At 48.1% G+C, this 26,046-nt stretch overlaps 11 protein-coding genes; 5 read left to right on the top strand and 6 right to left on the bottom strand.

The window, feature by feature from the left end:
• Positions 1–248, bottom strand: part of CNAG_04400 (small subunit ribosomal protein S10) — a 1,193-nt gene extending 945 nt beyond the window's left edge. The window contains exons 1-2 of the mRNA XM_012196396.1: positions 91–248; positions 1–40 (exon numbers count right to left, since the gene is read on the bottom strand). The exon at positions 1–40 is cut by the window's left edge and continues 945 nt beyond it. Coding sequence (XP_012051786.1) covers positions 1–40; positions 91–188 — 138 coding nt within the window. The 5' untranslated portion in view covers positions 189–248. The remainder of the gene's footprint in view (positions 41–90) is intronic.
• Positions 249–398: 150 nt separating this feature from the next.
• CNAG_04399 (YggS family pyridoxal phosphate enzyme) lies at positions 399–1,602 on the top strand. XM_012196395.1 has 4 exons: positions 399–586; positions 645–764; positions 816–882; positions 941–1,602. The coding sequence occupies exons 1-4, from the start codon at positions 476–478 to the stop codon at positions 1,420–1,422; spliced, it is 780 nt and encodes a 259-aa protein (XP_012051785.1). The 5' UTR covers positions 399–475; the 3' UTR covers positions 1,423–1,602.
• On the bottom strand, positions 1,484–5,205 carry CNAG_04398 (specific RNA polymerase II transcription factor). XM_012196394.1 has 10 exons: positions 4,972–5,205; positions 4,841–4,877; positions 3,977–4,786; positions 3,445–3,901; positions 3,371–3,392; positions 3,048–3,314; positions 2,831–2,987; positions 2,448–2,776; positions 1,690–2,380; positions 1,484–1,608 (listed from the first exon to the last, which is right to left on the bottom strand). The coding sequence occupies exons 1-10, from the start codon at positions 5,025–5,027 to the stop codon at positions 1,582–1,584; spliced, it is 2,853 nt and encodes a 950-aa protein (XP_012051784.1). The 5' UTR covers positions 5,028–5,205; the 3' UTR covers positions 1,484–1,581.
• Positions 5,203–6,894, top strand: CNAG_04397 (hypothetical protein). Its single transcript, XM_012196130.1, has 4 exons — positions 5,203–5,263; positions 5,306–5,481; positions 5,558–6,139; positions 6,222–6,894. The coding sequence occupies exons 1-4, from the start codon at positions 5,214–5,216 to the stop codon at positions 6,845–6,847; spliced, it is 1,434 nt and encodes a 477-aa protein (XP_012051520.1). The 5' UTR covers positions 5,203–5,213; the 3' UTR covers positions 6,848–6,894.
• On the bottom strand, positions 6,824–7,741 carry CNAG_04396 (hypothetical protein). XM_012196393.1 has 4 exons: positions 7,606–7,741; positions 7,317–7,548; positions 7,148–7,230; positions 6,824–7,089 (listed from the first exon to the last, which is right to left on the bottom strand). Exons 1-4 carry the CDS (start codon positions 7,652–7,654, stop codon positions 7,052–7,054), a joined length of 402 nt encoding a protein of 133 aa, XP_012051783.1. The 5' UTR covers positions 7,655–7,741; the 3' UTR covers positions 6,824–7,051.
• A 67-nt stretch (positions 7,742–7,808) lies between these two features.
• On the top strand, positions 7,809–9,520 carry CNAG_04395 (protein BFR2). XM_012196392.1 has 5 exons: positions 7,809–8,424; positions 8,475–8,779; positions 8,829–8,994; positions 9,050–9,225; positions 9,279–9,520. The coding sequence occupies exons 1-5, from the start codon at positions 7,903–7,905 to the stop codon at positions 9,481–9,483; spliced, it is 1,374 nt and encodes a 457-aa protein (XP_012051782.1). The 5' UTR covers positions 7,809–7,902; the 3' UTR covers positions 9,484–9,520.
• Positions 9,521–9,777: 257 nt separating this feature from the next.
• On the top strand, positions 9,778–19,387 carry CNAG_04393 (RNA helicase). XM_012196128.1 has 14 exons: positions 9,778–10,154; positions 10,220–10,695; positions 10,762–13,545; positions 13,604–13,789; positions 13,846–14,029; positions 14,083–14,289; positions 14,354–14,473; positions 14,525–14,632; positions 14,679–14,757; positions 14,808–14,821; positions 14,877–16,538; positions 16,589–16,699; positions 16,748–17,589; positions 17,644–19,387. The coding sequence occupies exons 3-14, from the start codon at positions 13,448–13,450 to the stop codon at positions 19,268–19,270; spliced, it is 5,238 nt and encodes a 1,745-aa protein (XP_012051518.1). The 5' UTR covers positions 9,778–10,154; positions 10,220–10,695; positions 10,762–13,447; the 3' UTR covers positions 19,271–19,387.
• Positions 9,840–12,445, bottom strand: CNAG_04394 (hypothetical protein). XM_012196129.1 has 5 exons: positions 11,632–12,445; positions 10,834–11,519; positions 10,740–10,762; positions 10,204–10,686; positions 9,840–10,144 (listed from the first exon to the last, which is right to left on the bottom strand). Exons 1-5 carry the CDS (start codon positions 11,921–11,923, stop codon positions 10,018–10,020), a joined length of 1,611 nt encoding a protein of 536 aa, XP_012051519.1. The 5' UTR covers positions 11,924–12,445; the 3' UTR covers positions 9,840–10,017.
• On the bottom strand, positions 19,262–20,709 carry CNAG_04392 (sterol-binding protein). XM_012196127.1 has 10 exons: positions 20,467–20,709; positions 20,383–20,400; positions 20,271–20,330; positions 20,156–20,214; positions 20,054–20,106; positions 19,972–19,995; positions 19,833–19,912; positions 19,760–19,771; positions 19,667–19,690; positions 19,262–19,611 (listed from the first exon to the last, which is right to left on the bottom strand). Exons 1-10 carry the CDS (start codon positions 20,608–20,610, stop codon positions 19,591–19,593), a joined length of 495 nt encoding a protein of 164 aa, XP_012051517.1. The 5' UTR covers positions 20,611–20,709; the 3' UTR covers positions 19,262–19,590.
• Positions 20,710–20,795: 86 nt separating this feature from the next.
• Positions 20,796–25,845, top strand: CNAG_07766 (DNA polymerase lambda subunit). XM_012196126.1 has 17 exons: positions 20,796–21,623; positions 21,693–22,380; positions 22,428–22,610; positions 22,676–22,806; positions 22,869–23,154; positions 23,209–23,428; positions 23,484–23,501; positions 23,552–23,625; positions 23,680–23,776; positions 23,824–24,179; positions 24,239–24,326; positions 24,378–24,431; positions 24,490–24,500; positions 24,547–24,655; positions 24,714–24,774; positions 24,828–25,285; positions 25,344–25,845. The coding sequence occupies exons 1-16, from the start codon at positions 21,193–21,195 to the stop codon at positions 24,850–24,852; spliced, it is 2,832 nt and encodes a 943-aa protein (XP_012051516.1). The 5' UTR covers positions 20,796–21,192; the 3' UTR covers positions 24,853–25,285; positions 25,344–25,845.
• CNAG_07765 (hypothetical protein) lies at positions 24,791–25,779 on the bottom strand. XM_012196492.1 has 3 exons: positions 25,458–25,779; positions 25,331–25,402; positions 24,791–25,273 (listed from the first exon to the last, which is right to left on the bottom strand). The coding sequence occupies exons 1-3, from the start codon at positions 25,682–25,684 to the stop codon at positions 24,976–24,978; spliced, it is 597 nt and encodes a 198-aa protein (XP_012051882.1). The 5' UTR covers positions 25,685–25,779; the 3' UTR covers positions 24,791–24,975.
• Positions 25,846–26,046: the final 201 nt, after the last annotated feature.

Raw genomic sequence — 26,046 nt, 5'->3', positions numbered from 1 at the left:
GGTGGTAGTCACGGGGGCATCATGGCGGGGGGTGGTTGTACTGTAGAGTGTGAGTAATTTAATTTGAGTTGTAGCAAGGGCACGACACACCTCAGGTATCGTGACGATGAAGCGGCAGCGTTGAGAGCAGCGGCCGGGAGAATGAAGGCGCGCACTGAGAGGGCGGAGCGGGCTGCAGGGAGGGCCATGACGGGGAGTGGGGGGGAAGAGGAAAGAAATGCGCTTTTACGAGTGTCAACAAAGCGAGTTGCGACTGGCGAGGAAAGAAAGAAGAGCTGGGAGGAAAAAGCCAGTTCGAGTTTCGCCGGTCCCACGCGAGAGTCACGCGGGAACCACGTGCTAATCTTCGACTTGTACTCGTCTCTATCCCATTCACGGACAGCAGCCATTCCCCATCTGCACCTTCATACGCATGCTCAGACTCGTACACCGCACAGCAGCAGCAACCACTACGAGAGTCAGGTCATACGCAAGAATGTCAGCACCCATATCCCTCGATTACACCCAGGACAGAGCCTCAGATCTCAGAGAGAGCATTGCCGCTGTCCAGCAGGATGTCGATAACGCTGCGGGTACAAGTGCCAAGGTATGCACCAGAGATGCACAAGAAATGCGGCTGAACAGCCCACGCTAATTAGAAATAGCCGCGCTTGGTAGCTGTTTCCAAACTAAAGCCTGCCTCTGACATCAAAGCTCTCTATGATGCCGGCTACCGTCATTTCGGGGAGAACTATATTCAGGAGATGGTAGACAAGGCTGCTGTTGTGAGTTAGCATACCTGTACAAAACTCAAGCAGTCTCTAACTATCAAGTAGCTGCCCGAGGACATCAAGTGGCATTTCATCGGATCTCTCCAAAGCAACAAATCGAAACTTGCTGCTTGTACGCCCCTTCCCATTTTTCACTCCAAGTCTTTCTTCCAACTGACACTCGGATTTAGCCGTTCCAAACCTCTTTATCCTCGAGACGCTCTCCTCCACCAAAGTCGCCGACCTTCTTCAAAAATCCCTCCCTCCCTCACGCCAATCCAAACTCAACGTCTACCTCCAAGTCAACACTTCTGGCGAAGACTCCAAATCTGGTTTATCTCCCCTTCCGAGCAACTCGGCCGAGCTCGTTGACCTGGCCGTGCATGTGATTGAAAAATGCCCCGGATTGAAGTTGTTAGGTATCATGACTATCGGTTCTTGGGACGCCTCCCATGACCCAACAAAACCTAATCCTGATTTCGAATGTCTCAAGCGTACACGGGCAGAGTTGGCAAAGGCTTTGGCGGAGAAGGGTGTACAAGGTGCTCCCAAGGAAGACGAGTTGGAGTTGAGTATGGGTATGAGCGCCGATTTCGTACAGGCGATCAAGGAGGGTAGCAGCAGCGTCAGAGTAGGCACCAGAATATTTGGCGAGAGACCAAAGAAAAAATAGACTTGAACAAAATATTAGTAATGGGCAGATGTATGGGACTCTTATATCTAAAGATAACCTCTTGATTCCTCTTGGTGACAAATTAGTAATACATATTCCAACATTAATCGCTCTGTATTATTAGTCGTAAACAAAAAGTACAGGGAAAGAAACGCGTGTCTATCGGAATGGGAACCCTCCTTGAGCCTGATCAGTAAAAAAAAAAAAAGTCAGCAAGTCTACTATCCAATAACGCCAATTGAAAAAACCACTATCAATCACACTCACCTCACCCGGCCCGACATTCATCCAGAAATCCTGCAGATCCAACCCTACATTAGCCAATCCCATCGAATCATCCACTCCATTCCCATCCTGGCCTGCTCCACCAGCCGTACCGGCTGTTCCAAACCCAAACCAATCATCAAGCGTAGTGAACCCCAAGTTATTATGGTCGTTCATACCCAAATTCAAACCGTCTGATGATTGGGCAACACCGAATTCCATAAATGGCTGTTGGTGCGGCGGCGCGACATATGGCGCAGGCATTTCTGTAGAAGGACCTGCAGAGAAGGACATTGGGGTTGTAGGGTATGGGAATGTGACGGGTTGAGTATACTGCTGCAAGACAGGTAACTGCCACGTCGGCGTGTTGATGGCGTGTTCGTTTGGCATAGCATGAGGCCGGGCAGGTTGAAATGTCGACGGCCGCGACTCAAACTGTTGCGGCGGAGGCACTGCACTGGGAGAAGTAGAAGTCTGGGATGGACTGACGTGGACCTCTGGAACCCGGTTTTGCGTGCGAGGAAGTCTGACTGTCTGAGAGCCATTAGGGCTTTGGGTGCTTTTGACGTCTGATAACCCGGCAAGCTTATTACGGAGTGCTTCGAGCTGCTTGCCGTATCGTACCGCAGGGTAATCTTCATCTGTTGAGCATTGAGCGAAGCAAATGCAAAGTCGGTCAATCAAATCAAGGGTTCTGTAATCTTGTTCAGTACCTAAAAAAGTTTCCTTTTTCTTTTTTTCTGAATTAAGAATTAACTCACCTTTTATGATCCGCCCTGAGCATAGCCCCCGAGTAAAGAGCTTTCAACAGCACAATCGCTCCATAGGTGAACCACAACAAGAATCTTGAAGGCAAATAAGGCAGCGCTCCACCAGGATATAGATTATCTACGCAAATATGTATAAGTTCTCTCGCGGCGTCACACATTTGGAAAATGTATCGCGCATCGGGACTTTGAGCAGCGCCTCGTGGGAAAAGACTGAGAGACGGTCTGGCGAGTTTCGTCGTGCCTCCTTGTTCCCTGTGTCGTTGTTCCAAAAGTTTGTACTCTTCTTCGCCTCGGATAGTTGCCCGTTCGACGTGCGCTTGCTGAAGAGATGTCAGTTGATAACATTTTAAAAAAGTAAATAAGTAGGTACTGACGAAACTGAAGGCACATATATAAAGTTGTATGTAGTAGAACATGACCCAGACAGTGTCGGTGAGAGGGAACAGTGTCCATTTTTTACGTCGCCATAAAATCTTGAACCCATCCAATGATCGTGCCATTTCGTCAATGTACTTGAAGTACTCTCCGTAACTAACAACCATCAGCTCTTATCGGTACTTGTCCCATAAGAGGAAGAAAAAATACACCTACACAACAAGTGACCTTGTTCTCGCCGCATTAGGATAAAGTACATCATGCGCATTACTCATCATCATCGTCAGTTCCAGATACGCTTGTACCAAACTGCCCAAGTCATCTTGGGGATGATCGCTATGAGGGTCGCCAGGCTTGATTTCGCGTAAAAAGGGGAAATTGACGAGGGCAGCGGCAGGGCCAGTTTGAGCAGAGGAAGAGTAGCCTTGGAAACAAACTGCACCGCCTCGTGTCCAGAAACCTTTACCGAGTCGCATGGAGATACTAGGAAAAAAGTTAGCGTTTGGAATAAAATCTAAAACTAAAACTATTCAACCCACTGTCTGTCGAAGAGGTAGCAGTCTTGCCAACAATCAACATCATGTCCATTCGTCAAGAGATATGTCGCACTCACAGACCCAAACCAACTTTGCCCTCTCCAGCTCCAGCGTTCTCTCCGTCTCCGGTATCAATTGCAGACCCAACTTATCCAACCCCATCTCATATGCACTCCTCACTGCCAAACCTATCATCTGCCAAGCCTGCCTGTTCTCCACGCCGTGCGGTTCTTCAATCACATCCGTCTCTGCAGAATCATCAGACATCATCTCACGTGAAGTACGTGGCAGGTTCTCCGCGAGTAAAAGGAGGGATTCGACAAGGCCTATGGTGGGTGGTTCACCGAGGCATTGGACCCTGGAGATCCATCTGCGCATGACTAGCCATGAGCGTTCATGGATCGCCCTCATCTCTGGTGTGTTTTCCACCCGGCTCGAAATGATGATGATGGTTGCCAAAAGGTATTTTTCGTTTTGGGCAAAGACAGATAATTGTTCAAGAGTCCTTGGAATGCCGTCAGAGGGAATAATTGGCTAAAGTTTAAAGTTAGTCTTTTTATTTTATTTTTTTACTTTTGAGTTGGGGCCGCAAGAAGCGGGAAAACTGACAAAAAAGTGATGGTGACACCTGAAAAACATATCCACAAGTCTTGTCGTCTGTTCGACGCTGAGGATCCCCAATTTAACCAGAGGGAACTGCGCCAGCTTCGACAAGTGCACTTCTTTTTCCGGGGACGAAGGTGCTCCCCTCATTTGCTGCTGGTGACCTCCCATACCTGTAGAATCGACAGTGCCTGACGCGCTATGGCCATCATGCCTATCAGATCTCTCTTCTTCACCTTCCCTATTTGCTGCCTGACCACTAGCAAGCGCAAGGATTTGCAGCGCATCACTCTCATTACGCATGTCTGCTACGACGATACTACTTGGATCGGCCGCGTGCAACGGTGGATTGGCCATGCGTCCCCGTCTGGGTGAAGGAGGGGAATCTGGGTATCCTGTGGCTGTGTGAGACTGAACATTAGGCAGTGTGGGTCGAGTCTGTGGAGTCGCATGGTCGGCGGAAAAGCTAGTTTGGGGAGATGATTGTGTACTGGAAGAAGTATGGCCGAAATGCTGACGATATCGAGCGGGTGGCGGGGAATGACCTAGAAGATTATGCACAGATGGATGGCGGGGCTGTGGAGGTGGCTGAGGGTAAGGAAAAGTCTGGGAGGAATGTTCTTCGCCCGACAGAACTTCGGCTGTAGAACGACCCAATGGGCGAGGCGGATCCTCGTCCTCTCTTGAGATGTCTTCTGAATCTGTACGTGCCCTCTTCTTGTTGTTTCCTCCCCGGCGGGAGGGAGCAAACACACATTCTCGGCTTTCTCGCTTGCATCGACTGCATGGCGGAGAAGAGGGCGCATCAATGTCTCCCTGTGAAGATTTGAGTCAGCATGCATATGTATGACAGAGACTCGGAATACTTGCGAGATCGCACTTTGCTTTGCGAGACCTGCAATGGAGGCTGTGATGTGCGTGGTTGGTGTCAGTATCGGGAGGAGCATGGGCGGTGGGCGGTGGGCGGCCAGCTGGGTCTGGGTTAGTGCATGGGTGCTTACCAAGCGCGGTATCCTCTCCTGATCTTCTCTCTTGCGGCGGCTGATTGGTCATTCATTTGGCGCGCTGTGCATCTGCAGAGGAGGAGGAAGGAAGGAAAAAAGAGAGAATGCTAGAAAGCATGCGAATGAAATGTAAACGAGAGATCACGATCTAGGCACGGGTGCTTGTTATTGCCCACGTGATGCTTTCTGCCTTGCCGCCGGCCCCGCCCTCTTTTCCTGGCCCAACTCGCCTCTTTTCCATGCGCAACCACGAGGCAACGATGGCAGACAACGCAGCAGAACCAGTACCGTAAGCGCCACCCGCACCCCGCACAGCGCTTACATCCCGCAGCCTCCACCTCCCCGCCATCCTCCAGAACCCCGCAAACAGGGCAGCTCGCCAAGTGCAGGCCCACAACGCCCAGCAAAGAGAAAAGGCTGCAGCTCGTCGTGAGCGCGACGCCAGGCCAAATGCCGCTCCAGAGTACAATGGGAAAGGCAAGAGAGTAATAAGGCGACTTGACAATGGTTTGTACTCCTTTTATGATTTGATTTGATTAGTAGATAAGGGGGGTGGCGGCTGATAAGAAACTACCTGGTATAGCGGCCTTTGCCTCCAATCCGCATATCGTACGTCCAACAAAAGCCGACTATGCTCCCCCAGTACCTCTTCAAGTCCGCCCTTCGCTCCCGTCGTTCCCAGCCGGTGCAATCCCACGCACCACGCCTGTCCCTCCGGCTCTCGTCCCCGAACGGGACCCCTTTTCTCCAGACTCTCGTCAAGGGTCATTCTCTACCTCGTTAAAGGGAACTCGTGCTATGCTCCGCAAGCGAGGTAAAAGGGCTGAAGGCCTAGTCACCAAGGCAGATACGGAAATCAGAAAGTGGCTCGGCGGAGAGTGGGGTGATTTGAATGTACAGGAAGACGGGCAGTGGCGAGTCATTGATGAACGGCTAGTCGACTATGCTTCCGAAGCGGCAGCTGCGTCTGCTTCATCTGCTGGCCGAAGGCTTCCCACACATCGAGGCCTTGACATTTTGCCGGATCTTCCAATCGAGAATGGTCAAATCCCTGCCATCTTGGAAATCTCGCGCTCACCTGCGCACTTGAGCTGGTGCCTTTCTGAAAGTTTTGACCGTCTCGTCGTCCATCTGCTTTCTCGTTATTACGAGCTTGCTTCGTGGAGTGAGTCGTTGATTCTTTTCAAGCCCTTCTTTTTTAAAAAAAAAAAGAAAAGAAAAACAATGGCGTGCTGACAAAAGTGTAGGCCAAGACCTTCCGACAACTTCGGGCCAGATTCTTCGGGTCACTCACGTCGTCGTCCCTTCTATCGCACAGCCCAACCGCCATCCCATCGCCGGTCATAGTCTAGCCACTCCAGAAACCAGCGAAGTCTCTGGCCAATCGTCCTCCGAAAGCAGCTATCACTCGCTTTCCGAGGGCGAGTCAAGTGAATTGAGCGAATTCACAGAGTCCGGCAGCGACACTGCAACCGAAATGGGCGATGCAGAGATCGTCAGCTACTCTGTTGAAGGCGATACCACCATCACCCCTATACCAGAGATGGTCGACCTGTCTTTATCGGAAAACGAGAACGAATTGACAAGAACCTATTCAGCGACGTCTTCCCGATATGCGTCCTCGGAGGGCGGTTCAGACTTTGGCACTCTCGGCGATAGCTTGACGATCCCAAGGGTGTCAGGTCATGAGAGTGAAGATAGCATGGCAGGCGGATGGGTAGATATGGACGACGAGTCAGATTTTGGGGATATACCCGGTTTTTCGCGTGTGAGAATTGATGCGACATATGGCCGTATAAACCCGGGGGTGAGAGTATCTGTAAGAGGATGGGAAAGCAAGCCCACGTTCTTCGAGTATTTGTATGGTGTATAGACGATTAGATATGCATTTGATTTAGGCATCTGCATAATAGTACTGGGTATAATTCAACAACATGATAAATCAAAATCCAAGCTAAAAAGAAAAATAAAAAAGGGATCGAAATCAAAAGGTGTATCGATAGATGAAATCGTCGTTCGCTGATGTGATATACAATCAGACACATATTTGTAAAAAGGGTTCCGTTTGTAGGTTGCTTTAAAGGTGAGTAATAGCTTTTCTGTCAAGAGGAGTCCCTAAATCAAGGTGGTAAGAAGCAAGACTTGCACTATCTATATCGCGTTCATCACTTACCATCAGGGGCGATACCGTTCTTGGCAAGGATGCGGTTATGCCTGATCAACCTCGCCTGATCAAAGGTACACCTCTCAATCGCCCTATTCCCAACATCAGTATCCACCCCTATTCACATCCGGCACACATCGCCAACCACCACCACTCTACACCAATCCCCCGTACTCACATAATTCTTCTGACTTCCTCTACACCAGCCTCATCAAGCCCCAGTCTCCCTTCACCACTCCCCTCCCCAATATTCGCCTCCAAGTCAAAGTTTCCGCTGCTCATACCCGCTTCCGCTTGGTCTGCGAATGAATAAGATTCTAATGGAGTATAGTGGGATAATCGGTTGACGATTGTGTCTGGGAGAAAACGGGCGGCAAGGGAGAAGAGGCGTGCGCGGTAGTAGATTAAGACTGGCGGGGTTGAGAGGTGAGTATGGAGGGAGTGTAAGACATAAAGAAATAACGTACAGAATGCAATGACAAGGAACACGGAGAGTGCAGAGAGATGGAAGAACATGGTGTATGGGTATATAAGACGGATGAACAAAGTCAGTATGAAGGGTCAAATGCAGAATGCAAGCATCACATTGATCGAGCACAGCGGGCCGACGTCGTTGCGCACGCAGCAGCTTCTTACTTTAATGTTTAAGAGCCAAACATATAACTTACGTAATATACTCAAAAAAAAAGTTGCAAAGCTAAGCTACGGCAAAGTGCAGGTCAAAACGCTTGGTCTATACACAGAAGTAACTCACTCCATCCACCATGTCCGGCCCTTCACTCGCCCAACAGCTCAAACAGCTCCATTCAAACAATGTATCTGTCCCAGATCCCGAAAGTGCCTACTCCAACCTCGACTCACACGATATCCAGCGAAAGGGCGATGAGGGACGAGAACATTATGTTGACGTGGGACCCTCTAGATTGAGGATGGAGCTTGGAGGGACCGGTGGTGGGACTTTGACAGGACCAAAGTACGAAGGTGTGAAGACTGGGAGGATGAAGATTTTTGACGACGATGATGAAGATGAGGAGGAAAATGGAGGCGAAGAGGGCAGCGAGAGATATGAAGATGAAGATGAGGAGGATGAAGATGAGGATGAGGACGAAGATGATGAGGAAGATGATGAGGATGAAGACGAGGAAGGTGAAAGCGAGGACGAAGACGAGGAAGAGCAACCCCAACCTCGAGCCAACGGCTCAAAGCAAGCGCTCGATCCCGTCGCATCTCTCAGAAATTCTCGTCTTAAAGATGTTGAAAAGGGACAAGCCATCCGAAAGCAAAAGGTGGGTTCAATAGGGAAAATCTGCCCATTACAAACTAACGAATATCCTAGGCTCTCTTTGAATCCCTCATCACCCTCCGTATCACTTTCCAGAAAGCCCTCACTGCTTCCAACACTGTCCCCGCCACCCTTCCCGAAGACCCTGAAAACGAACTTGCTTCCAAAAAAGCTTCCATCCTTAAGAGTCTCAGCGAACTCAATGAACGTCTTTTCACTTTGAGAGAATCTATTATTTTGCCTGGAGAATCAGAAGAGGAGGTTTCGCTCGGCAAGAGAAAAAGGGCCGAGGGTGATGATGCTCAAGGGGAAGCATATTGGATAGAAGCTGCCAAGGAGTCATTGGGTATTGCGGATAGGTATGTGTATCTGTTCTGTAGCTGATCATGGCATCTAATACGTCCCCAGATCCCATCCCCAACTCGTACCCATCCTCAATAAATGGTCTAGCAAAATCCAAGCGGCTTCTTTGCAGCTCGGCTCAAAACAGGCAGGTGGAAGCAAGTTCCTTCAACAGATGAAAAACGGTTCAGGCGGCGTTGTCGAAGCTATCGAGTCTGGTATCAACAGCAAGGCGAGTTGTTTTTACATATTCAAATTTTTCCCTTTTTTGCTAACAACGGCTAAAGCGCGAGGCCGAAAAGACGCTGATGGAGAGCGAAGAGACTGGGTATCGAGCTCTGCTTCGTGAAGTCATCGAATCTCGATCTGGTTCTGGTCCTGCTGCCGACTTGACTCACTTGAGGAGAGAAAAGAAGAAGAAGCGAGAGGCTGAGCGGGGCGGTAGTAAAGGAAGAAAGCTTCGGTGAGTGGTCATGGCTGCGAATCCACTATAGCATTTTACTGATGTTTCGCTAGTTATACTGTGCATGAAAAAGCGCAAAACTTTGTTGTCCCCATTCCCCTTTCTCAAGGATGGCACGAGGAGCAAGTGGATGAGCTATTTTCAAGTCTATTTGGCGGTGTAGGCATGAAGGGTGCAACAGCTGAAAAGTCTGTGGGATTGGATGTCGGCAATGCTGATGAGGGATTGGCGGAGCTTGGTGGCTTAAGAGTATTCTAGATATCTAGATGTAGATATGTACATCTCTGGACTGTGTACTGTATTTGATTATAAATCCATGATCAGATACCAGACAAGTCATCAACGAATCATGATCGGAATCGAACCGGAAACCAACTACTGTTCATTTATTGCACTCAAGGTACTAGCGGTGACTCTCAACCTCAAAGCTGGGTTAAGCACCAATGGTTAAATAACAATTATTAGTTGGACAGATGAACAGCACCGCGGCCCCTGCGGGGTTTCACAAATGACGCGACATCCGTCATGAGCAATCTTCCCCCCCACCCACCTGCAAATTGTGGCTGATAACGGAGCCATCAAGTGTACTGTACGAGGGTAGCATGTTTACAAACTTGACTCTTAAATTTATACATTCTTTCTAACTAACTAAACTTTCTTGACTTCTAGATTATAGTTTAAAATCTCCGGCACCAATTCTGGATCCTTATTGGTCTTTTTTTCCTCTCTTTCTTTCACTTCCTGGAGATATTATTCTCCCCTTCTTCGTTTTCCCTCGTAGTCGGCCGAGGGTTACTTGAAACAGATGAGAACGGCGGAGGATGCGTCAATTTGAAGAACGCCGTTGTCGAGAGTCTCCTCGCTGACTTCTCCGGTTGGTTTACCATCTTCAGTATCGAAAGATTGACCAGCCCAAGTACTGAACTCCTGTCAGTGTCTGTCCCAGGCGCTGCGAGAAGAAGGAAGAGGGATACTTACAGTCCGTGCATCGCAGTGGTTTGCGGGACAAACAACCTCTTTACAGTTGCGTTCCTTCCTTCAACTCCAACAAGGTTGACCTCAAACTTGTTCCTTCCCTCTTGAGCCTCTTCATCGTCAGTGGTGTAAACCTCGGTACTGGTGACCACCATTCGGACCAAATCTCCATCTTCCCAAATACCATACGCCACCACATTATCGTTTGCGGTATTGATCTCTGCAACGTACGAGTTTCCATTGGTACCAATTGCTTCGTTGACGATAAGAGCGGCGTGATAAACAGGTAGAATGTGAGCTCGTTGGGTCATATTGAGTCCATCGTCGTGTTCCGCATCGGTAGCGACCGGCTGGAAGAAATTGTAGCGGAAGCCGACACCGTGGTGGAAGTGCATACGCTCAATGCCCATAGAAGCGAGTTGAAGCATCCAGTCAATGGCCCAAAGGGCTCCTTCCGCCGTGTTACTGGTACCAGGTTGACCATGGCTGTTGTTCGTAAGCGTCTGCAAATTCCATAAACATCCAAGACTTTAACTCACTTGGCATATGAATTACCTTCAGACTACAACCATAATCAGCCAGGATCTCACTCTGAATGGTATGATGAAGCCATTCAGTTGTAAGGAAACTTACAAAGACGTATTGTAGACCCTCACTCTTGGCAGCTTTTAGCCCATTGGCCCGAGTGGTAAGGTTCGTTCGCACAGTACCCTTGTCCATCAACCCGCCCACAGGGGATAGAGGGTAACCGTCCCCGAAAGCACCCGAGTAGACGTGTTGGTTGAACTGCTTAACAACAGCTCGGATGTTGTCGTCGCCCAAAATTCCAGCCTCGAAAAAGGCTTCAGGTGTCCACACCGGAGTCTCAAAGCCGGCCATTGCACCAGGAGTAAGATAGGGACCATCACCACCCAACTGGATGACTTCCGATACCCCTTGGGCATAATCGAGCCATGTGTGAGAGTAGTTCGCTGGGGTCCATGCCGCACCCAACTTCTTCCCGTCAGCGTAGAAATCGGGCTCATTACCTATCTCCAAGGCATCCAGATTGACATTGGCTGTCAAATGGGCTCGTTCCCCTTGGAAAGTGTCGGCGACGAGCTTCGCCTGGGCAATAGTCTCAGTGCGGTTGAGACTTGCGAGATTAATACCCCATTGGAAAGGTGTACCATCGGGAAGGTTACCGGAGAGTGCGTAGAAGTCACGACCGATAAAGATGTGGTCTGCTTCAGGAACCGGTACCTCTGCAGTAGGTGCGGGGAATGTGGCGTTCATCACCTCATAAGACAAGTCGAGCGTCGCACGGTCTTCGGAGTTGGCTATGCGAAGTCAGTATAGCCCCATACAGTATGGATAGGAGACATGAGAGACATGAGAGACATGGGAGACATGGCAAGGAAAAGAGTGCAAGAAATGACATAGGTTACTCACCTCCAACCCTGAGATAGGGCATTGCCCCGGTTCGTTCACCCAAGTTGGTGAGTACCTGATTGACATACTCGTTTGGTTCTCCAACTTTTTGTCCCGCCCAGTCTGGCCACCGATCCATCTCGATAGAAAAGGCAGCCAAGTTCGGGGAAAGTGGTTCGGCCCATGCTGGTTGGCTGCTAGGGATCTGAATCGAGGTTTGGGTAATATTACCGCCGTCTGATAGGGAAGAGTCATCACGGATGGTGTGCAGAGCACGTACTACCGAGTGTGCAACGTCGAGAGGGATTCGCATTATTCGCTGTCTTGAGCTTGGCAGGGAGTGGGTGTTCCATAGCTACTGACTTGGCGTCTGTTTATATAGTTTTCTTGGGCAAGATTGTTGTTGTGAGGCGTTCCGAGTGTCGATAATTTGCTATCATCAGACCCTTGACTGTCGATTATCGGCAGCGCCTCCGATGTCAAAAAGGTCATCAGGCGACAATGTCCCCTATTTTAGTTCGATTTCCCGTACCTACTGCTCGATTCAAGAATGCCTGTTGCAACTTTTGGACACTGTAGAACAAAGATCAACTACCGGCAGCGCTTCCGATATCAACAAGAAGGTCATTTGGCAATTATTCTCTATATTCCTTCGTATCTGTCGGACCTATTGCGAGTTTCAAGATTGCCTGTTACAGCTTTTGGTAAGTGGGCAGCTGACCTAGAGCATCGTTTCATGCCCACACCACGATGGTGGGTCAAACAAAGACGATGGTTGGGGGAACGATATTTTTTTGGAAATCGGAGCATCTGTCCGAAGATGTGTGGAGGTTTTCATGCCTAATCAAATCCATTATTACTGTTGTTCCTGTTTGAGGGTTTTCATTGTACCAAAAGCTTTTCTAGACGCTGTGAGTGGCGACACGTGACGGCGGCGCATGATTAGCACATGACGCATGACCCAGAGATGGCAGAATGACAATCATTCATTATTAGCATCAGCTCCCCTACCATGTGAATGACATTAATTAATTGCAAATCCTGCAAACAGTATAGTACAAGCAGTTGTCGGTACTCGCTTGAGCTGACGGGCCAGTCTCTAAATGCTTTGTAAGAAGCAACAGGGGCACATTGATAGCCACGATTTGTTGCCCTACCTGCCACGCCACACTCTAATTGACTTTAGATCGTCTTTGTGGGGTCAAAGACGTAATTGCGGAGGTTCGAAGACGGAAGTATCTCGAAAAGTGCAGCATCATGCACAAATGTGCTTATCAGTCGACCAAGGACGGGAGTATTTAGTTACTATGCCTCTTTTGGAAGAATGGTCTAGCTGCAGTAGTGTATTGTGGTGGTGGCTGCCTCCACCATGGTTTCGCCATTCCGGATAAGCCTTCACTACTCACCACTTTGTCATTGAATCTAGAATGGCTAATATCCCATTCAAGCCTGTGATCCTGCGAGAGATGCTGTGGAGCGAATCGACGTGATCCGTATGTTGATCTAGATAATAGAAAAGCTTACTGGTTTCTACACTATAAGTCTGTTCAGGTACGAACGGAACCAAACTGGGTGTAGTATCGTCGAATCCATAAGTTTGCTCTTTGAGGGGTGTATGGGCAATGAGCATCATTTTCGCTTCAGAGACTGCATTTCACTGTGGCCGGCTCAGTAATTGGCCATATTGCTATTGTCCTCATCTTTCCTTTCAAGTCCCTCGCAGCTTTTCGACAAACAATCCCTGCAGAACGACGAGCACAGCAAGAAGCGCAGATCTACCAACCATCTCAATTGACATTAACATCGCGCCTGTTCATCACTAGCATCACGCCTGTCCATGTCTGTCCAACATTACTTGGGCACCCTTTTTCAGCCCCAACCTCCAACATTTGAGGATAGTTGGAAAGCTGTTATTTCAAGCTGGGGCTCCTCTCAGTAAGTAACTAATGCGCCACCTCGTAACACATCTCCACTGATTATATGTTCCTGTTAGGCTTCGTGCCCAAGCCACCGATGATGATGAACCAGTCTTGGAGACCTCACCATGGCCGTCGGTTCTAAACTATTTGTCGGATACTGGTCTGCCATCTATGACTCTGGAGCCTCCTCCTATCGAATCCACGCCCGCGCCCGAGTCTTCATCGTCAACGAAAACTGATTTGGCCGATCGTTTGCGCCAGTATGTCCGGCCGTTGCCAGACACCCCCTACCATGACTGATGATATAATACCATAGGCACATTCCTACCACCTTTGGATCACTTGTCAACCTTCTGTCTACCCCGCGCTCAAACGATGATATACAATCAGAGCTGATTGAGATCATGGGTTTCGAGGGCGATGCCTTGTCGCTGATCGAGGAATTGTTAAAACCAGGAGCGAGGCAAAATGTGGTCGACAGCTGTTTGCACTCTATCTCTGTTAGTGCTCGATGTCCTTTGTATTGTGGAATAACCCATTAATCGTCCCACAGAGTGCGCAGGACAAGAAGGAAGCGAAGCCTGCCCTGATGGACAAACCCACATATCTACCAAATGCAAGGATGACAGTAAAGGGAAAGGTCAAGGATAGAAAGAAAATCATAGACATCTCAGACATTGTTGGATCGGCCGAAGATATCAACAAAAGATTACAAGAGCAGATTGAAGGTCCCAAAGCGATGTTCTCGGAGGATGGTCCCGTAAGTCGCTCATTGATTTGCTGCAATTACTGTTGCGATTCAGTAGATGTTAATGAGAATACAGAAAATGGTCGACCAAGAGATTTTGCCTCATGTTTACACAGCAACAGGAAACAAGTTCATCCCTCTCTCCCATGGCGGGAAGTTCGCGCTTCCTGAGGGTACAAAGCGAGAATACATGGATGTGGGTTCATCTTTTCCATCGATGGTATGATAAACACTGATCCTGTCATAGACGTATGAAGAGGTGATTATACCTCCAGCCAATCCTGTACCGCCTAAGAAAACAGAGCGTCCTGTTAAAGTTGCTGAATTGCCACCCATGGCTAGAGGGTGTTTCCCTGTAAGCAAAAGGTCGTGCCCACAGTGCTAAATTAATTTTGTCGCAGAAATACATCCAGTTGAATAGGATGCAAAGTATCGTACAGCCCACTGCTATGAACACAAACGAGAATATGTTGATTTGCGGTGAGGGAGCCATTTGCTTGCAAGGTATTAGCTGACCATTTGTTTTTCAGCGCCGACTGGTGCCGTAAGTCTATGGCACTGATGATTATACAAATTAAAGACTTACCATGCACTTATAGGGTAAAACTGATGTTGCTATCATGGCAATCATCCGTGTTCTGTCTCAGCATGTTATGGACGGTCCTACCTCCCACTCTTCAGGCTTCAACATCAATCGCAACGCTTTCAAGGTTATTTATGTTGCCCCCATGAAGGCCCTTGCTGCAGAAATTGTGTCTAAATTTGCAAAACGTCTTGCATGGCTCAATATCAAGGTCAGAGAGTTGACTGGAGACATGCAATTAACAAAGCAAGAGATCGAAGAAACACAGATCATAGTGACAACTCCTGAGAAATGGGATGTGGTGACTAGAAAACCGACAGGTGAAGGAGAACTGGCGTCTAAAGTCAAATTGCTTATCATCGATGAGGTCCATTTGCTTGCGGAAGATCGAGGTGCCGTCATTGAGACCATTGTGGCCAGAACACTCAGACAAGTTGAATCAAGCCAATCTCTCATTCGCATTGTCGGCCTCAGTGCCACCCTGCCGAATTATGTCGACGTTGGAGATTTCTTGAGGGTAAACCGGTATCAAGGTCTTTTTTATTTCGACGCTTCTTTCAGACCAGTTCCTCTCGAGCAGCATTTCATTGGTGTTTCTGGAAAGCCTCGTTCAGCCGTCTCTGCACGTAACATGGATCGAGTCGTTTTTGAAAAGGTCTCTGAACTTGTGGAGGCTGGTCATCAAGTAATGGTGTTTGTACATGCCAGGCGAGACACTGTCAAGACTGCACAGACTCTCAAGGAAATGGCTTTAGAAGAAGGTGTTTCCACTTTCTTCCAGACCGATGGTCATGTGAAATTCAGTCAGTACAGAGCAGAGATTTCGAAGTCTAAAAACAAGGAGATGAAGGAGCTATTCGACGCCGGATTCGGTATCCATCATGCCGGTATGCTGAGAACAGACAGGAATATGATGGAAAAGATGTTTGGGGATGGTTGCATTAACGTCCTATGCTGCACCTCAACTTTGGCATGGGGTGTTAATCTTCCAGCACATGCTGTTATCATCAAAGGCACCCAGGTTTATGACACTGGCAAAGGTTCGTTTATGGATCTCTCTGTCCTAGACGTCCTTCAAATCTTCGGCCGAGCTGGCCGACCTGGATACGCAACAAGTGGAGTCGGCTTCATATGTACCACCCACGACAAGGTTGATCACTATGTGACAGCGGTCATGTCTCAGACTCCTATCGAATCCAAATTCATCCCCGGCATGACAGATGCCCTTAACGCTGAGGTGGCTTTAGGAACAATTACCAATGTTCAAGAAGCAATGCAATGGTTGAGTTACACCTATCTTTTCGTTCGCATGAAGAAGAACCCTTGGGTTTATGCCATGGCCCATGATGTTACAAAAGATGACCCGCAACTTGGCAATAAGCGCAACGAGCTCATTGTTCAAGCTGCTCGTCTTCTTCAAAAAGCTAGGATGGTTCGATATGATGACTTAGCCAACACATTCGGTATCACAGATCTAGGTCGCATTGCAGCCAAGTACTACCTCAGGTTCTCTACTATTGAGATATTCAACAGTAAATTCAATCCTCGAATGAGCAATGCAGATCTGTTCCAGATGCTGTGTGAAGCGACTGAGTTCGAGCAAATTCAGCTTCGAGACAGCGAAGTGGAAGAGCTTGAAGCCATTATCGGCAGCGGTGTCATCCCATTGGAAGTTGCCGTAAGTATCTCGAGGCTTGATTGCGAGTTAAATTTTGATTTTCTTCGAAGGGTGGTGCGATCAACAAGCGCAACAAAGTCAATATCCTGCTCCAAGCGCATATCTCCAACGTCTACATCAACGATTTTGCTCTCGTTTCTGACGCTGCATTCGTTGCACAAGTGAGTGAGGCATTCGATCCACCCGGCAATTAGCTCACTGAGAGTCAGAATGCCGGACGTATTATTCGCGCGTTGCTTGAGATTGCTCTTAGCCGTAACTGGGCCAATTGCTCCTACCTGTTGGTCGAGCTCAGCAAATGTATTGAACGCCGACAATGGGTTTACGATCACGGTCTCGCCCAGCTCAAGGTGTTGCAGCGCGAAACCATTCACAAACTTACTCAATATACGCCCGATAGCATGACCATCTCTGATTTCCGAGACATGACTGCTCAAGAAAATGGCGAGTTCATTCACATGAACGAGAAACATGGGCAGGCTGTCTTGGATGCCGCCATGATGTTCCCAACTGTCAACCTTACCCACACCTTGCGGCCGATCACCCATGATCTGATACAAATCACCGTAAAGGCCACACCACAATTCAAATGGCATAACAAGATCTCTGGTAGCAGCGAACCGTTTTATGTATGGGTACAAGACAAAGAAGGTTTAAATATCTATCAATGGCGTAGTATCCGCGTCACCCCCTCAACTACCGCTATCGACATCGACTTTTTCCTACCCTTTGATGATGTTCCTCCAGACTCGATATCAATTATCTCCATATCCGACAAATGGCTATGGTCCTATGAGCAGCTCGTCATTCAGTTGAGCGATCTCATAATGCCGCCACCTCCGAAGGAATCCACTCAAATTCTTGGTATTCCATTCCTGCGCCGCTCCTGCTTCAATGATCCCCAGCTAGAGCAGCGATATGCTCAGACGTTGGACACTTTGAATACAATCCAAAGCCATGCCTTCTGGATGCTTTATAACACTTCTATGAGCGCTGTCGTCTCTGCTCCTGTTGGAAGCGGAAAGACTTTACTGGCGGAGGGGGCTATATGGTACGTGAATTCTCAAGAAGCTCGCTCCTGTTCTTCGACTAACTGGCCTGATAGGAATGCTTTCCGGCATAACAAAGAATCGGTTGTCTTGATAATGGTTCCTGAGCGCTACGCCGTCCATGAAGCCGTTGCTAGATTGCGAAATTTATGTCCTCCAAAGCGAAGAGTAGCCGTCAAGCCTCTTTTCAACGTGTCCGAATTTGACCAACTTCTCTCTGGAGGGCCTGCTATTGGGGTTACGACACCCTTTGCGCTCCTGAACAATGAAAAAATTGATAATTTCCTGAATACTCCACGTTTAGAGCTGTATGTCTTTGAAGATCTACATCTTCTCGATGAAGTGTACGAACTTGCCGTATCAAAAATTTTGACTTTTGCCCGCATTGCACGAACCCGAATCGTTGGTACGACATCATCTCTTATCGATCCCTCTGATCTTGCTGAATGGCTTGGGATTGACCCTGGGCCATTGGATCAATGGGGAAGACCTGTCGCTTCACAACCTCCCGCTTTGTTCAGTTTCGCTCCCTCAGATCGTGGCAATCATATTTCTGTGTCCATCAAATCGTTCACAATTCCCCACGGTCCTACCTTACTTCGTTCGATGATCAAACCCACCTACGATATTCTCAAATCCGTGATAGGCGGTGCCATCATTTTTGTGCCATCCGTTCAAGCTTGCGCCACCGTTGCCGCCGATCTTGTCACTCAATCGGGAACCGAGATGAATGTCAATGGCTTCCTTTCACGATCTCGCGACGAGGTCGAGCCGTTCGCCGAACGCTTGAAAGATGAAAGATTGTTTGAACCGGTGCTCCATGGTATCGGTTACATTACTCGTGACATTGCACCGACGGATCTCGCCATTGTTCTCGAGCTTTTTGCGAGTGGTATTATCCGTGCTATCATCGCCCCTCGTCAATCGTGTTGGACACTTCCAGTGCGAGGTGACAGCGTCATCATAATGGGCACGCAGTACGTGAGCATGAAAACGAGACCCGAAGGCAAGGGGCCCAAAGGAAAACCTGAAAAGCACCTGGTAAGCTATTCGGCGCAAGAGTTGGTGAAGATGCAAGGCTTCGCTGCTGCTTCGGCGGCCCCCACTGCCCCTGGTGGAAGGATGTTTATCATGTGCCAAGCAGAGCAGCAAGTCATGATTTCTCGAATGCTCAAGGAGGGTCTCCCATTGGAATCTAAAATCCTTGATCTTCTTTCACGTAGATCTACACCATCCTCTTCGGTCGACCCAAGAGCTATCCAAGCTCTTAACAATTTTTTCAAGGGTCGCAGACCTCCTCCTCGCCCTACCGTCGACAGACCCCGCCGACCTGACGGCAGGAAAGCAGACATGATGGACATTGTAAATTGGTCATTCCTTTCTGTCAGAGTAAAGAGCAATCCTAGCTATTACCAGCTCGTTAAGGGGTCAGAAGCGGAAGGTATCTCAAGAGTAATTGACGGATGGTTTGATGCTATGGATGGAATAAAGGTGGAGACTGTTGAGGAGCAGAGGAGGCTGACCGTTGAGGATGCGGAAGCGCATGAAGATAAAGAGGGTGACGCGGAGGAGGCAGACGTAAATTCTGACCAAAAGGGTGGAGTTGCGAACGGTGGGGGAGACGGTACGCTAAATTTAGATGAATCAGAACAGAAGGGTACGGCGAGCGAAAAGTCAGGATAGAGTGTGGAGGGGTCCATAACACATTTTGGAAGTCAATCGAAATGATGAGAGACAGCCGGCACCTAAATGCAACTGTGTTCTTATGAATATTCCAAAGATCAGCAATTTAAAATGCTTTTATAAAACAACGACTAATTTCGGAAATCATATTTGTACAGTGAAATGACATGACAACTGAATACTACACAAAGTGGTTAATCATTTCCCAGGCAGGCATGGAGAGGTATTGTCTCAAGCACAGTTGCGAAAGCCTGCCGTCTGGCTACAGCTTCTGTAACGTACTCGTGTATAATTACAAACCCACTGGACAGATCTACTATTTAGAGCTTCGCTTTGGCATTCTGGTTTTACTGGTCAGTACAAAGAACGTTACACAACAACAGCCTGATGGCATACCTTTAACACGGCGTCAAGCTTAGTCTGCGTATTATTGGCACAAGGAATAGTCAGCTGTGAATCTGGAAACAAAGCGAAGAAGGAAAGACACACCGCAAGCATAATCTGTGTAATTATAGACATGATGAGCCCCATATCCTGAAGTTTCCCGGGTCTCAAGACTCACATTGCCCTTAACCTTAAGACCGCCGGTCATGAAGGCTTTCTGTGCATTCACTTTGCCATCTGCTAGGCCAATGAAGGTGTCTGATTGAGAGATGGAGATTGAGCGATCTTCTTACCCGAGTGGGCAGCCCAGTACCTACCATCACTTAGAGAAATTGAGACATCTACAGTAATAGGTCATTAATTAACTGATGTAAAATATATACTCCCCAAAAAACTCACCGGGTCGGTTGGCAGGACCTTTCGTAACTTTGCCCTCGTTCTTCAAATCGATGCTGAGAAGCGTTAGTTTAGTTCCTACCATTCAGCAAGCTTCGAACTTACACCCAGATAGCTTCTTTTCCTTGGCTGTTCTTCACATTAAGCTGAAAGACTCCATTTGTCTGCGTCGGGTCGCCTAAGCATGTCGTTTACGATTTGAGAAGCTGCCACCGCTCACCTTCTTAATTTGACTCTTCTTTTCGGCATCAGGCATTTTCTCAAAAACAGAAGCCAGGGACTATGCGTTTCCTGTAAGATAATAAATATCCATCACCTGAGGGAAACCTTACAGAAAGAACGTCGCTGGTCTACATAATTGTCGGTTCGTGAGCGCTATGGGAACGCAGAGCCGTCTTAGCGGGAGACATGCGTACCTTGAAACCAGGCTCAGTGAGGTCTGACATGCTGCTTAAGGTGGTATAAACTGTTGAAATTCTATGTAAGGATTGTAATACAGTTCTCAGGAATTGTATGCTGTACTGTCGATGGCTGCAATATAAAGCCAACGCAATTGACATGCAAGGCGGGGGTGACACAAGGAGTTTGTAACCTCGGTCAGGTCGTTCGCTGATGACGCCGGGAGGAATCACAACAAGCCAACCGGATGTCAAGAATTATTTAATAATTTATTAGGGAAAGATACCAATGAGCCTTCCATTTTCTAATAACTTGATTTATAAGTACCCTTTCTATTGCCAAATACTGATTATCAGAGCTGGATCAGCCCGGATAACTCTTAGCCGAGCTGATCACTGCAAAAAAGACGTAGTGCTCACGCGGTAGCCACGTGGTAAAATGCGGCAGCCGGCGGCCACTTGATGTTGTTTGCTTCTTTTATGCCCTGTTGTACTAACTGTTGTTCCTGGCTGATAAAAGTTGACTGGACTGCAGTTCTCGGCTCCGCTCTTTGGCTATCTTTTCCCTTCCTCTCACCCTCGGTTCCCACGCCGCCACGGATACCAAAGGTACTCGTCTGGGTCCAAACCACATTCGCTCCCTGGTTTACATCTTCTGTCTCATTATCAACATCCTTGCGCGGCCGGGCCTCCTCAAGGTAGATTTGCGACTCGTGTTCAGATCGACGTCATCTTCTGTGTAGCATGGCTCCCGCCATCAAGCGCGAGGCGCTCTCCGCCAAATTCTGGAAAGTATTTGACGATCTGGACGACTCTGGGATACTGGAGGAGACTGGAGAGGAAAGAAGAGAGTATGATGAGTCAGTAAGGAATGAGATTGATTGGAAAATACAGCCAGTTTTCAAGTCCGAAGGGCCCACTACAGTTGTCCACGTCACGGAGACTTTAATGGACGACGATCCTTTTATTGAACACGATACATGCTCGATCCCGCTACCTCCGAGAGTCGCATCAATCAATGTTGCACGGACCGCGCACGCCTTCCCTTTCGCCGAGTCTCAGCCGCCCCCCTCATTTCATCCATCACTCATGGGGAAGACGTCTACTCCTCGAGCTCATAGATTATTACGTCAGGAGTCGATAGAAAGCGTGTCAGACGAGGTCTGTCAGCCTGAGTAGGATCTGCCCTCCAAATGCCCCGTCGTCTGTGCTGAAAAAGCTGACATTGGTCATCATTCATCCAGTGAAGAACTTCCCTTAAAACCAAAGAATGAAACCCGAATGGGTTCTGAGCTATCTCGTCATAGTGTTTTCACCGAGAGTCCCGTTCCATTGGCCTCCTGTATAACTTCTATTCCAGTGGCCACTTCATCAGCAACTCATTTGCCTTCATTTCGCCAGTCTCAATTTGGAGGAGTGTCGACTCCTCATACTGCGAATGTGACTTTTCCTAACATTCCAACCCCGAGTTTTGATGAAGCTACACCTGCAGGCCCCTCAGCGAGACCTATAGCAATCAAAAACTCCAAGCATCCTCCCATGACAGCGTCCCCACGACGACGTGCCCATACTATCGACACACCTGAATACATACCTTCACCGGTCGACACACCGGATACTTCGCGTCCTGCAGTAGGCACATTTGGACGAAGTCCTCGTGATTGTATAGCCACACCAGGTCCATTAGGATTACTGCCCCTAAAGGGTGAGGCGAACAAGAAATTTCAGAATCTCAGCAAGCATTTTCAGGCCTTTGTGGCGAAGAAAGACTGTGGTTCTGTAGGCGGAAAGAATGCGGCAAAGAGAAAGGTAAAACAGCCCGTGGAGAAGATTTCCGGCCACAGTCTCGGAGACGGTGTTTTCCGAGGGCTGCGCATTTGCCTTCCTCCAGGGGAGAAACCGATGTCTATCCAAAGGCAGGCGTGGGATCAGGTGAGTCTGAACTCAACCTTTTCCGTTCAGATCTGACATCGCATCAGATTATAGAGCTTGGTGGTACTGTCGTCCTGTACCCTGATAAAGCTACTACACATGTCATATACGACAGCCATAACAGAACAAAAGCCAAACTTGCCAAGCTTCTTCGTCTTCAATCCCTGGACGAACTGCCGTTGGGAACGGAATGTGTGATATGGGAGTGGATATCTCAAAGCAAACTTAATGTAAATGTCGCCCTCTTTCCTACAGTGTCCCATGTGGCATTGAATGAAGTCTAATTTCCTTCCAGGGTGTCTTACTACCAGTTGAAAATTTCCGCAGCTTTCGGGTGGATTCATTGTTCTCTAGGGCGATGTCCGCTGGTAGCCTCGATCAACGCAACCCCAGACTGGCTGGTACGGCTGATCAAAGATTAACGGGGTAGGCTATTCTTTCTCGCCTCTCGTCTTAATTACTTGAAACTAACGTATCCGTCGTACAAGGCGCACAGCGTTGGAATCGGAAACCGAGTCTGAAGAGTCGCTGCCCAAGAAAATTCGACTTCAAGCCAGTGTTGCTCAATTTTACAGCAACAATCCTCTACGCAATGCTGTTACTCTATCTACAGCAGGACCTTCAAAACTCAGAGATTCTGTTCCTCACCATGCGGTCGAGACTGAGCATACTGTTTCCAAGGGCCCAGGATGGAAACAAGGCAAAGAAGATCAGAGAGATGCTTTAGACGAAATGATTGAAGGGGTCAAGGATGGAATCTTGCCTGAGGATGAGGTCAGTAGAAGTTTTGCCTTCACTATTAATATTCTTTTCTAAAGCCATAAGTAGATCGTGGACGATGAGCAGGCTGCGTATTCACCAAGCGATGATCGTGGTATAGAAGACGACGTTGACTCAGCTGCGAGATTCAGCAAGGGCGGACAGGAAAAGAGTAGCAAGAGCGAGAAGGGGCCCAATGAATGGTTAGCTGAGAAATTTGATCAGTTACATGATTTGTACAATGGTCAGGTGGGGAAGAATCCACATTCCATCAGACAGTACCGCAATGGTGAGTCAGCCGAACCCCTCGTCGTCTAATCAACTAACATCCGTTGCTCCCTAAGCTGCTGCTGCTATGAGACGTGAGAAGCATACTTACTTGAATCCCTTCATTTTCACTTATTCGCATTAGGCACCACGTTTCCCATCACAAGCGGGGCGCAAGCACGTAAAATCAATGGTATTGGCGAAGCTCTAGCTGAAAGAGTGTGTTATCATGTATTTATAGGCTGCTCAGGACTGACAGCGGTTGTGGCTCAGATAAATGAATTCATATCTGGAGTCCCTGGTCGCGCCTTCTATGAAGATAACGAGCATGCTCGTTGTGTGGCCCTATTCAAAGATATATACGGCGTCGGTAAGCTGTCTCGCTTTTGGTGTGATTTATTTGCTAATTTCTTGCAGGTCGGCAGTATGCTAATGAACTGTATCAGATGGGCGCTCGCACCATAACTGACCTTCGTACCGGTCGTTTTCCTCTTTCGCCCGGCCAGCAGATAGGTCTCGCTCTATATGAAGATCTCAGATCCCTAATACCTCGTGAAGAGTGTAAGCAAATCTTTGAGCTCATAAAATTAGAAGCCAAGACTGTGGACGAGAAGTTGTGGGTGGAGATCATGGGCAGTTATAGGCGAGGATCGGAAACTAGCGGCGATGTCGATATCCTTATCACTAGGGATGACACCGATGGTAAGACCCACAAGGGAGCAATCAAGAAGTTGGTTGATAAGTTGAAGGCCAAAGGAGTAATCACTCACGAGGTGAGTTCATCACTTGCGTTTCAATCAGTGAAATTCCTTACATCTTGTTGTGCAAACAGCTGAGCGCACCTCACGATTGGAATGCGTTGGAGGCGAAGTGGATGGGGGTAGGAAGGGTGGGGCAAAGCGCCATTTATAGACGTATCGGTAAGTTGTTGGTCTGTCAGTATGTTGGGTGGTGGTTAAAACCTGTTTCAGATATATTATGTGTACCATATGAGTCTTGGGGAGCTTCTTTGATTTATTTCACTGGTAAGACCGACCCACCACTGGTCACAAGAGACGGCCGAATTAACCATTCTTTATCTAGGTAATGAGCTTGTGAGGCCTGCGAGTAAAGCCACGAGTCAAACTAACCAGTTCTCAGTTCAACCGTTCACTGCGATTATATGCCAGAAAATTGGGATATAACCTGAATCAGCGAGGTCTATATCGTAATGTGGTCAGAGCTATAGATGGAACTAAAGTGTTAGAAGGTAACGATTTAGACTTGCTACTTGCTAGTTAATATGCTAACAAATGTATCATCACCAGGTGACCGCGTAGCATCAAGGACAGAAGAAGAGATCTTCCAGGAGCTGGGGTTGAGATGGAGGTGAGTAGTTGTTGACGTCCATTTGATGGCTCGTGGGCTAATGAAGCGTAAAGACATCCTCATCACCGTAGACCTTAAATGTTGTAAAATGATGGAGTTCCAACCAAGACATTGAACCAATCCAGCATTTCGTTGTTCAATATGGCTACATGCGATTCATGCTTCGATGTTACTTCTTGACTTCTGATAGCATACAACATTTTAAGGCTCCTTCAATTCTCCCCTGGCCCAAGCGCTAGTAATCTCTTCGCCAGAAATTTGTCTGATATCTCCTGGCGTGGCGGTCTCGCCCTTGACTGTAGAGGCGACTACGTCAATGACGGTGCCAATAACAGTCTTCTCCTGGTGGAAGTGCCTGACTTCTTCAATGGAGACCTCAAGCACAGCCACACGAGGGTCGTTGGCAGAACCGTCGTGAACTCCATCGCCCTTGTCGGCGAACCATGCCTTGACAGTAGGGTTGTACAGCCTCTGAATGACCTCTGGGGAGTCGTTCCTCCTGGAAGTGACAGTCAGTAACATGCCAGTCTGAGTCGATAGGCAAAAATTTGCTTACCTGGCCTTACCAGCGATAGAAGCCCAACCCTTGTTATAAGCCATAGCGTCGACACTGATGTTAACATGGAAGCTACAATCAAACGTTAATCGATGCGTGACTCTTGATCAAACTGAATTAAACTTACTCGTTATCAACTTCCTGTTCCTTATAACTCTCTCGGTCGTAAATGAAGAAGAACTTCCAGTCCTTGGTGATCTCAGCGATAGCCATTACACGTCCATGCAAACGGCCATTAGGGGCGTGGGTAACAAGCATGACAGTCTTTTGGGTAGAGAGAAGAGAGCGGAGGTCGGTAAGCTTTTGTGTGAGAGAAGGGCTGGAGGCGGATGCCGCAGAGTATTGGTCAGACATAGTGGATGTGGTGAATCTGTTGTTGCTGTTGTTGTGGGGAAATTACAGGTATAAGATTCGTATATGTTGTGGAGACATGAAAGAGTGCATCATCTACTCTCTTTATATATATTTACATCTGGTAAGCTCTATGAGCATGGGTTCGTTATGTCACAATTCGCAAGCATCATCGTCAGTCGACCCCTGACAATCTCATTCCAAGATGATGATGCTTTTTCGCCGTCGTTAGTCCAATGACTACTGTGGGTTCGCTCTGGGAAACGGGTGAAGAGTTGGGAATGGAGAGTGGAGGCAAACATCACTTGACGTCATTATATGGGAACTAACGGCCGTCGGATTTATTTAGCGGCATTCACCGGTCC

This window comes from Cryptococcus neoformans, chromosome 9 (genome assembly GCF_000149245.1).
Source record: "Cryptococcus neoformans var. grubii H99 chromosome 9, complete sequence".
Classification (NCBI taxonomy): Eukaryota; Fungi; Basidiomycota; class Tremellomycetes; order Tremellales; family Cryptococcaceae; genus Cryptococcus; species Cryptococcus neoformans.
The sequence above is the reverse complement of the archived record's forward strand: the minus strand, read 5'-3'. Positions and strand labels throughout refer to the sequence as shown.

Coding starts and splice junctions, on each gene's coding strand:
- CNAG_04394 (XM_012196129.1), bottom strand. CDS start 11,923: ATGCGAATCCCTCTCGACGTTGCACACTCGGTAGTACGTGCTCTGCAC. Junction 11,520..11,631: donor GCCCTATCTCAGGGTTGGAG/GTGAGTAACCTA, acceptor GACTTCGCATAG/CCAACTCCGAAGACCGTGCG. Junction 10,687..10,739: donor GAAGGTAATTCATATGCCAA/GTGAGTTAAAGT, acceptor TACGAACAACAG/CCATGGTCAACCTGGTACCA.
- CNAG_04392 (XM_012196127.1), bottom strand. CDS start 20,610: ATGTCAATTGCGTTGGCTTTATATTGCAGCCATCGACAGTACAGCATA. Junction 19,996..20,053: donor AGGTCCTGCCAACCGACCCG/GTGAGTTTTTTG, acceptor CTATTACTGTAG/ATGTCTCAATTTCTCTAAGT. Junction 19,913..19,971: donor CTCAATTTCTCTAAGTGATG/GTAGGTACTGGG, acceptor TCTCTCAATCAG/ACACCTTCATTGGCCTAGCA.
- CNAG_04397 (XM_012196130.1), top strand. CDS start 5,214: ATGCGCAACCACGAGGCAACGATGGCAGACAACGCAGCAGAACCAGTA. Junction 5,264..5,305: donor AACGCAGCAGAACCAGTACC/GTAAGCGCCACC, acceptor TACATCCCGCAG/CCTCCACCTCCCCGCCATCC. Junction 6,140..6,221: donor TTACGAGCTTGCTTCGTGGA/GTGAGTCGTTGA, acceptor ACAAAAGTGTAG/GCCAAGACCTTCCGACAACT.
- CNAG_07765 (XM_012196492.1), bottom strand. CDS start 25,684: ATGTCTGACCAATACTCTGCGGCATCCGCCTCCAGCCCTTCTCTCACA. Junction 25,403..25,457: donor GAACAGGAAGTTGATAACGA/GTAAGTTTAATT, acceptor GTTTGATTGTAG/CTTCCATGTTAACATCAGTG. Junction 25,274..25,330: donor TCTATCGCTGGTAAGGCCAG/GTAAGCAAATTT, acceptor TGTCACTTCCAG/GAGGAACGACTCCCCAGAGG.
- CNAG_04393 (XM_012196128.1), top strand. CDS start 13,448: ATGTCTGTCCAACATTACTTGGGCACCCTTTTTCAGCCCCAACCTCCA. Junction 13,790..13,845: donor TTGGCCGATCGTTTGCGCCA/GTATGTCCGGCC, acceptor ATAATACCATAG/GCACATTCCTACCACCTTTG. Junction 14,474..14,524: donor CAAAGCGAGAATACATGGAT/GTGGGTTCATCT, acceptor ATCCTGTCATAG/ACGTATGAAGAGGTGATTAT.
- CNAG_04398 (XM_012196394.1), bottom strand. CDS start 5,027: ATGAATGACCAATCAGCCGCCGCAAGAGAGAAGATCAGGAGAGGATAC. Junction 4,787..4,840: donor GCAAAGCAAAGTGCGATCTC/GCAAGTATTCCG, acceptor AAATCTTCACAG/GGAGACATTGATGCGCCCTC. Junction 2,988..3,047: donor AGAACAAGGTCACTTGTTGT/GTAGGTGTATTT, acceptor GATGGTTGTTAG/TTACGGAGAGTACTTCAAGT.
- CNAG_04396 (XM_012196393.1), bottom strand. CDS start 7,654: ATGTTCTTCCATCTCTCTGCACTCTCCGTGTTCCTTGTCATTGCATTC. Junction 7,549..7,605: donor GTTCCTTGTCATTGCATTCT/GTACGTTATTTC, acceptor CAACCCCGCCAG/TCTTAATCTACTACCGCGCA. Junction 7,090..7,147: donor GAACGGTATCGCCCCTGATG/GTAAGTGATGAA, acceptor ACCTTGATTTAG/GGACTCCTCTTGACAGAAAA.
- CNAG_04395 (XM_012196392.1), top strand. CDS start 7,903: ATGTCCGGCCCTTCACTCGCCCAACAGCTCAAACAGCTCCATTCAAAC. Junction 8,780..8,828: donor TCATTGGGTATTGCGGATAG/GTATGTGTATCT, acceptor ATACGTCCCCAG/ATCCCATCCCCAACTCGTAC. Junction 9,226..9,278: donor AGTAAAGGAAGAAAGCTTCG/GTGAGTGGTCAT, acceptor ATGTTTCGCTAG/TTATACTGTGCATGAAAAAG.
- CNAG_04399 (XM_012196395.1), top strand. CDS start 476: ATGTCAGCACCCATATCCCTCGATTACACCCAGGACAGAGCCTCAGAT. Junction 587..644: donor CTGCGGGTACAAGTGCCAAG/GTATGCACCAGA, acceptor AATTAGAAATAG/CCGCGCTTGGTAGCTGTTTC. Junction 883..940: donor CAAATCGAAACTTGCTGCTT/GTACGCCCCTTC, acceptor ACTCGGATTTAG/CCGTTCCAAACCTCTTTATC.
- CNAG_07766 (XM_012196126.1), top strand. CDS start 21,193: ATGGCTCCCGCCATCAAGCGCGAGGCGCTCTCCGCCAAATTCTGGAAA. Junction 21,624..21,692: donor GACGAGGTCTGTCAGCCTGA/GTAGGATCTGCC, acceptor TCATTCATCCAG/TGAAGAACTTCCCTTAAAAC. Junction 24,656..24,713: donor TGGAACTAAAGTGTTAGAAG/GTAACGATTTAG, acceptor TATCATCACCAG/GTGACCGCGTAGCATCAAGG.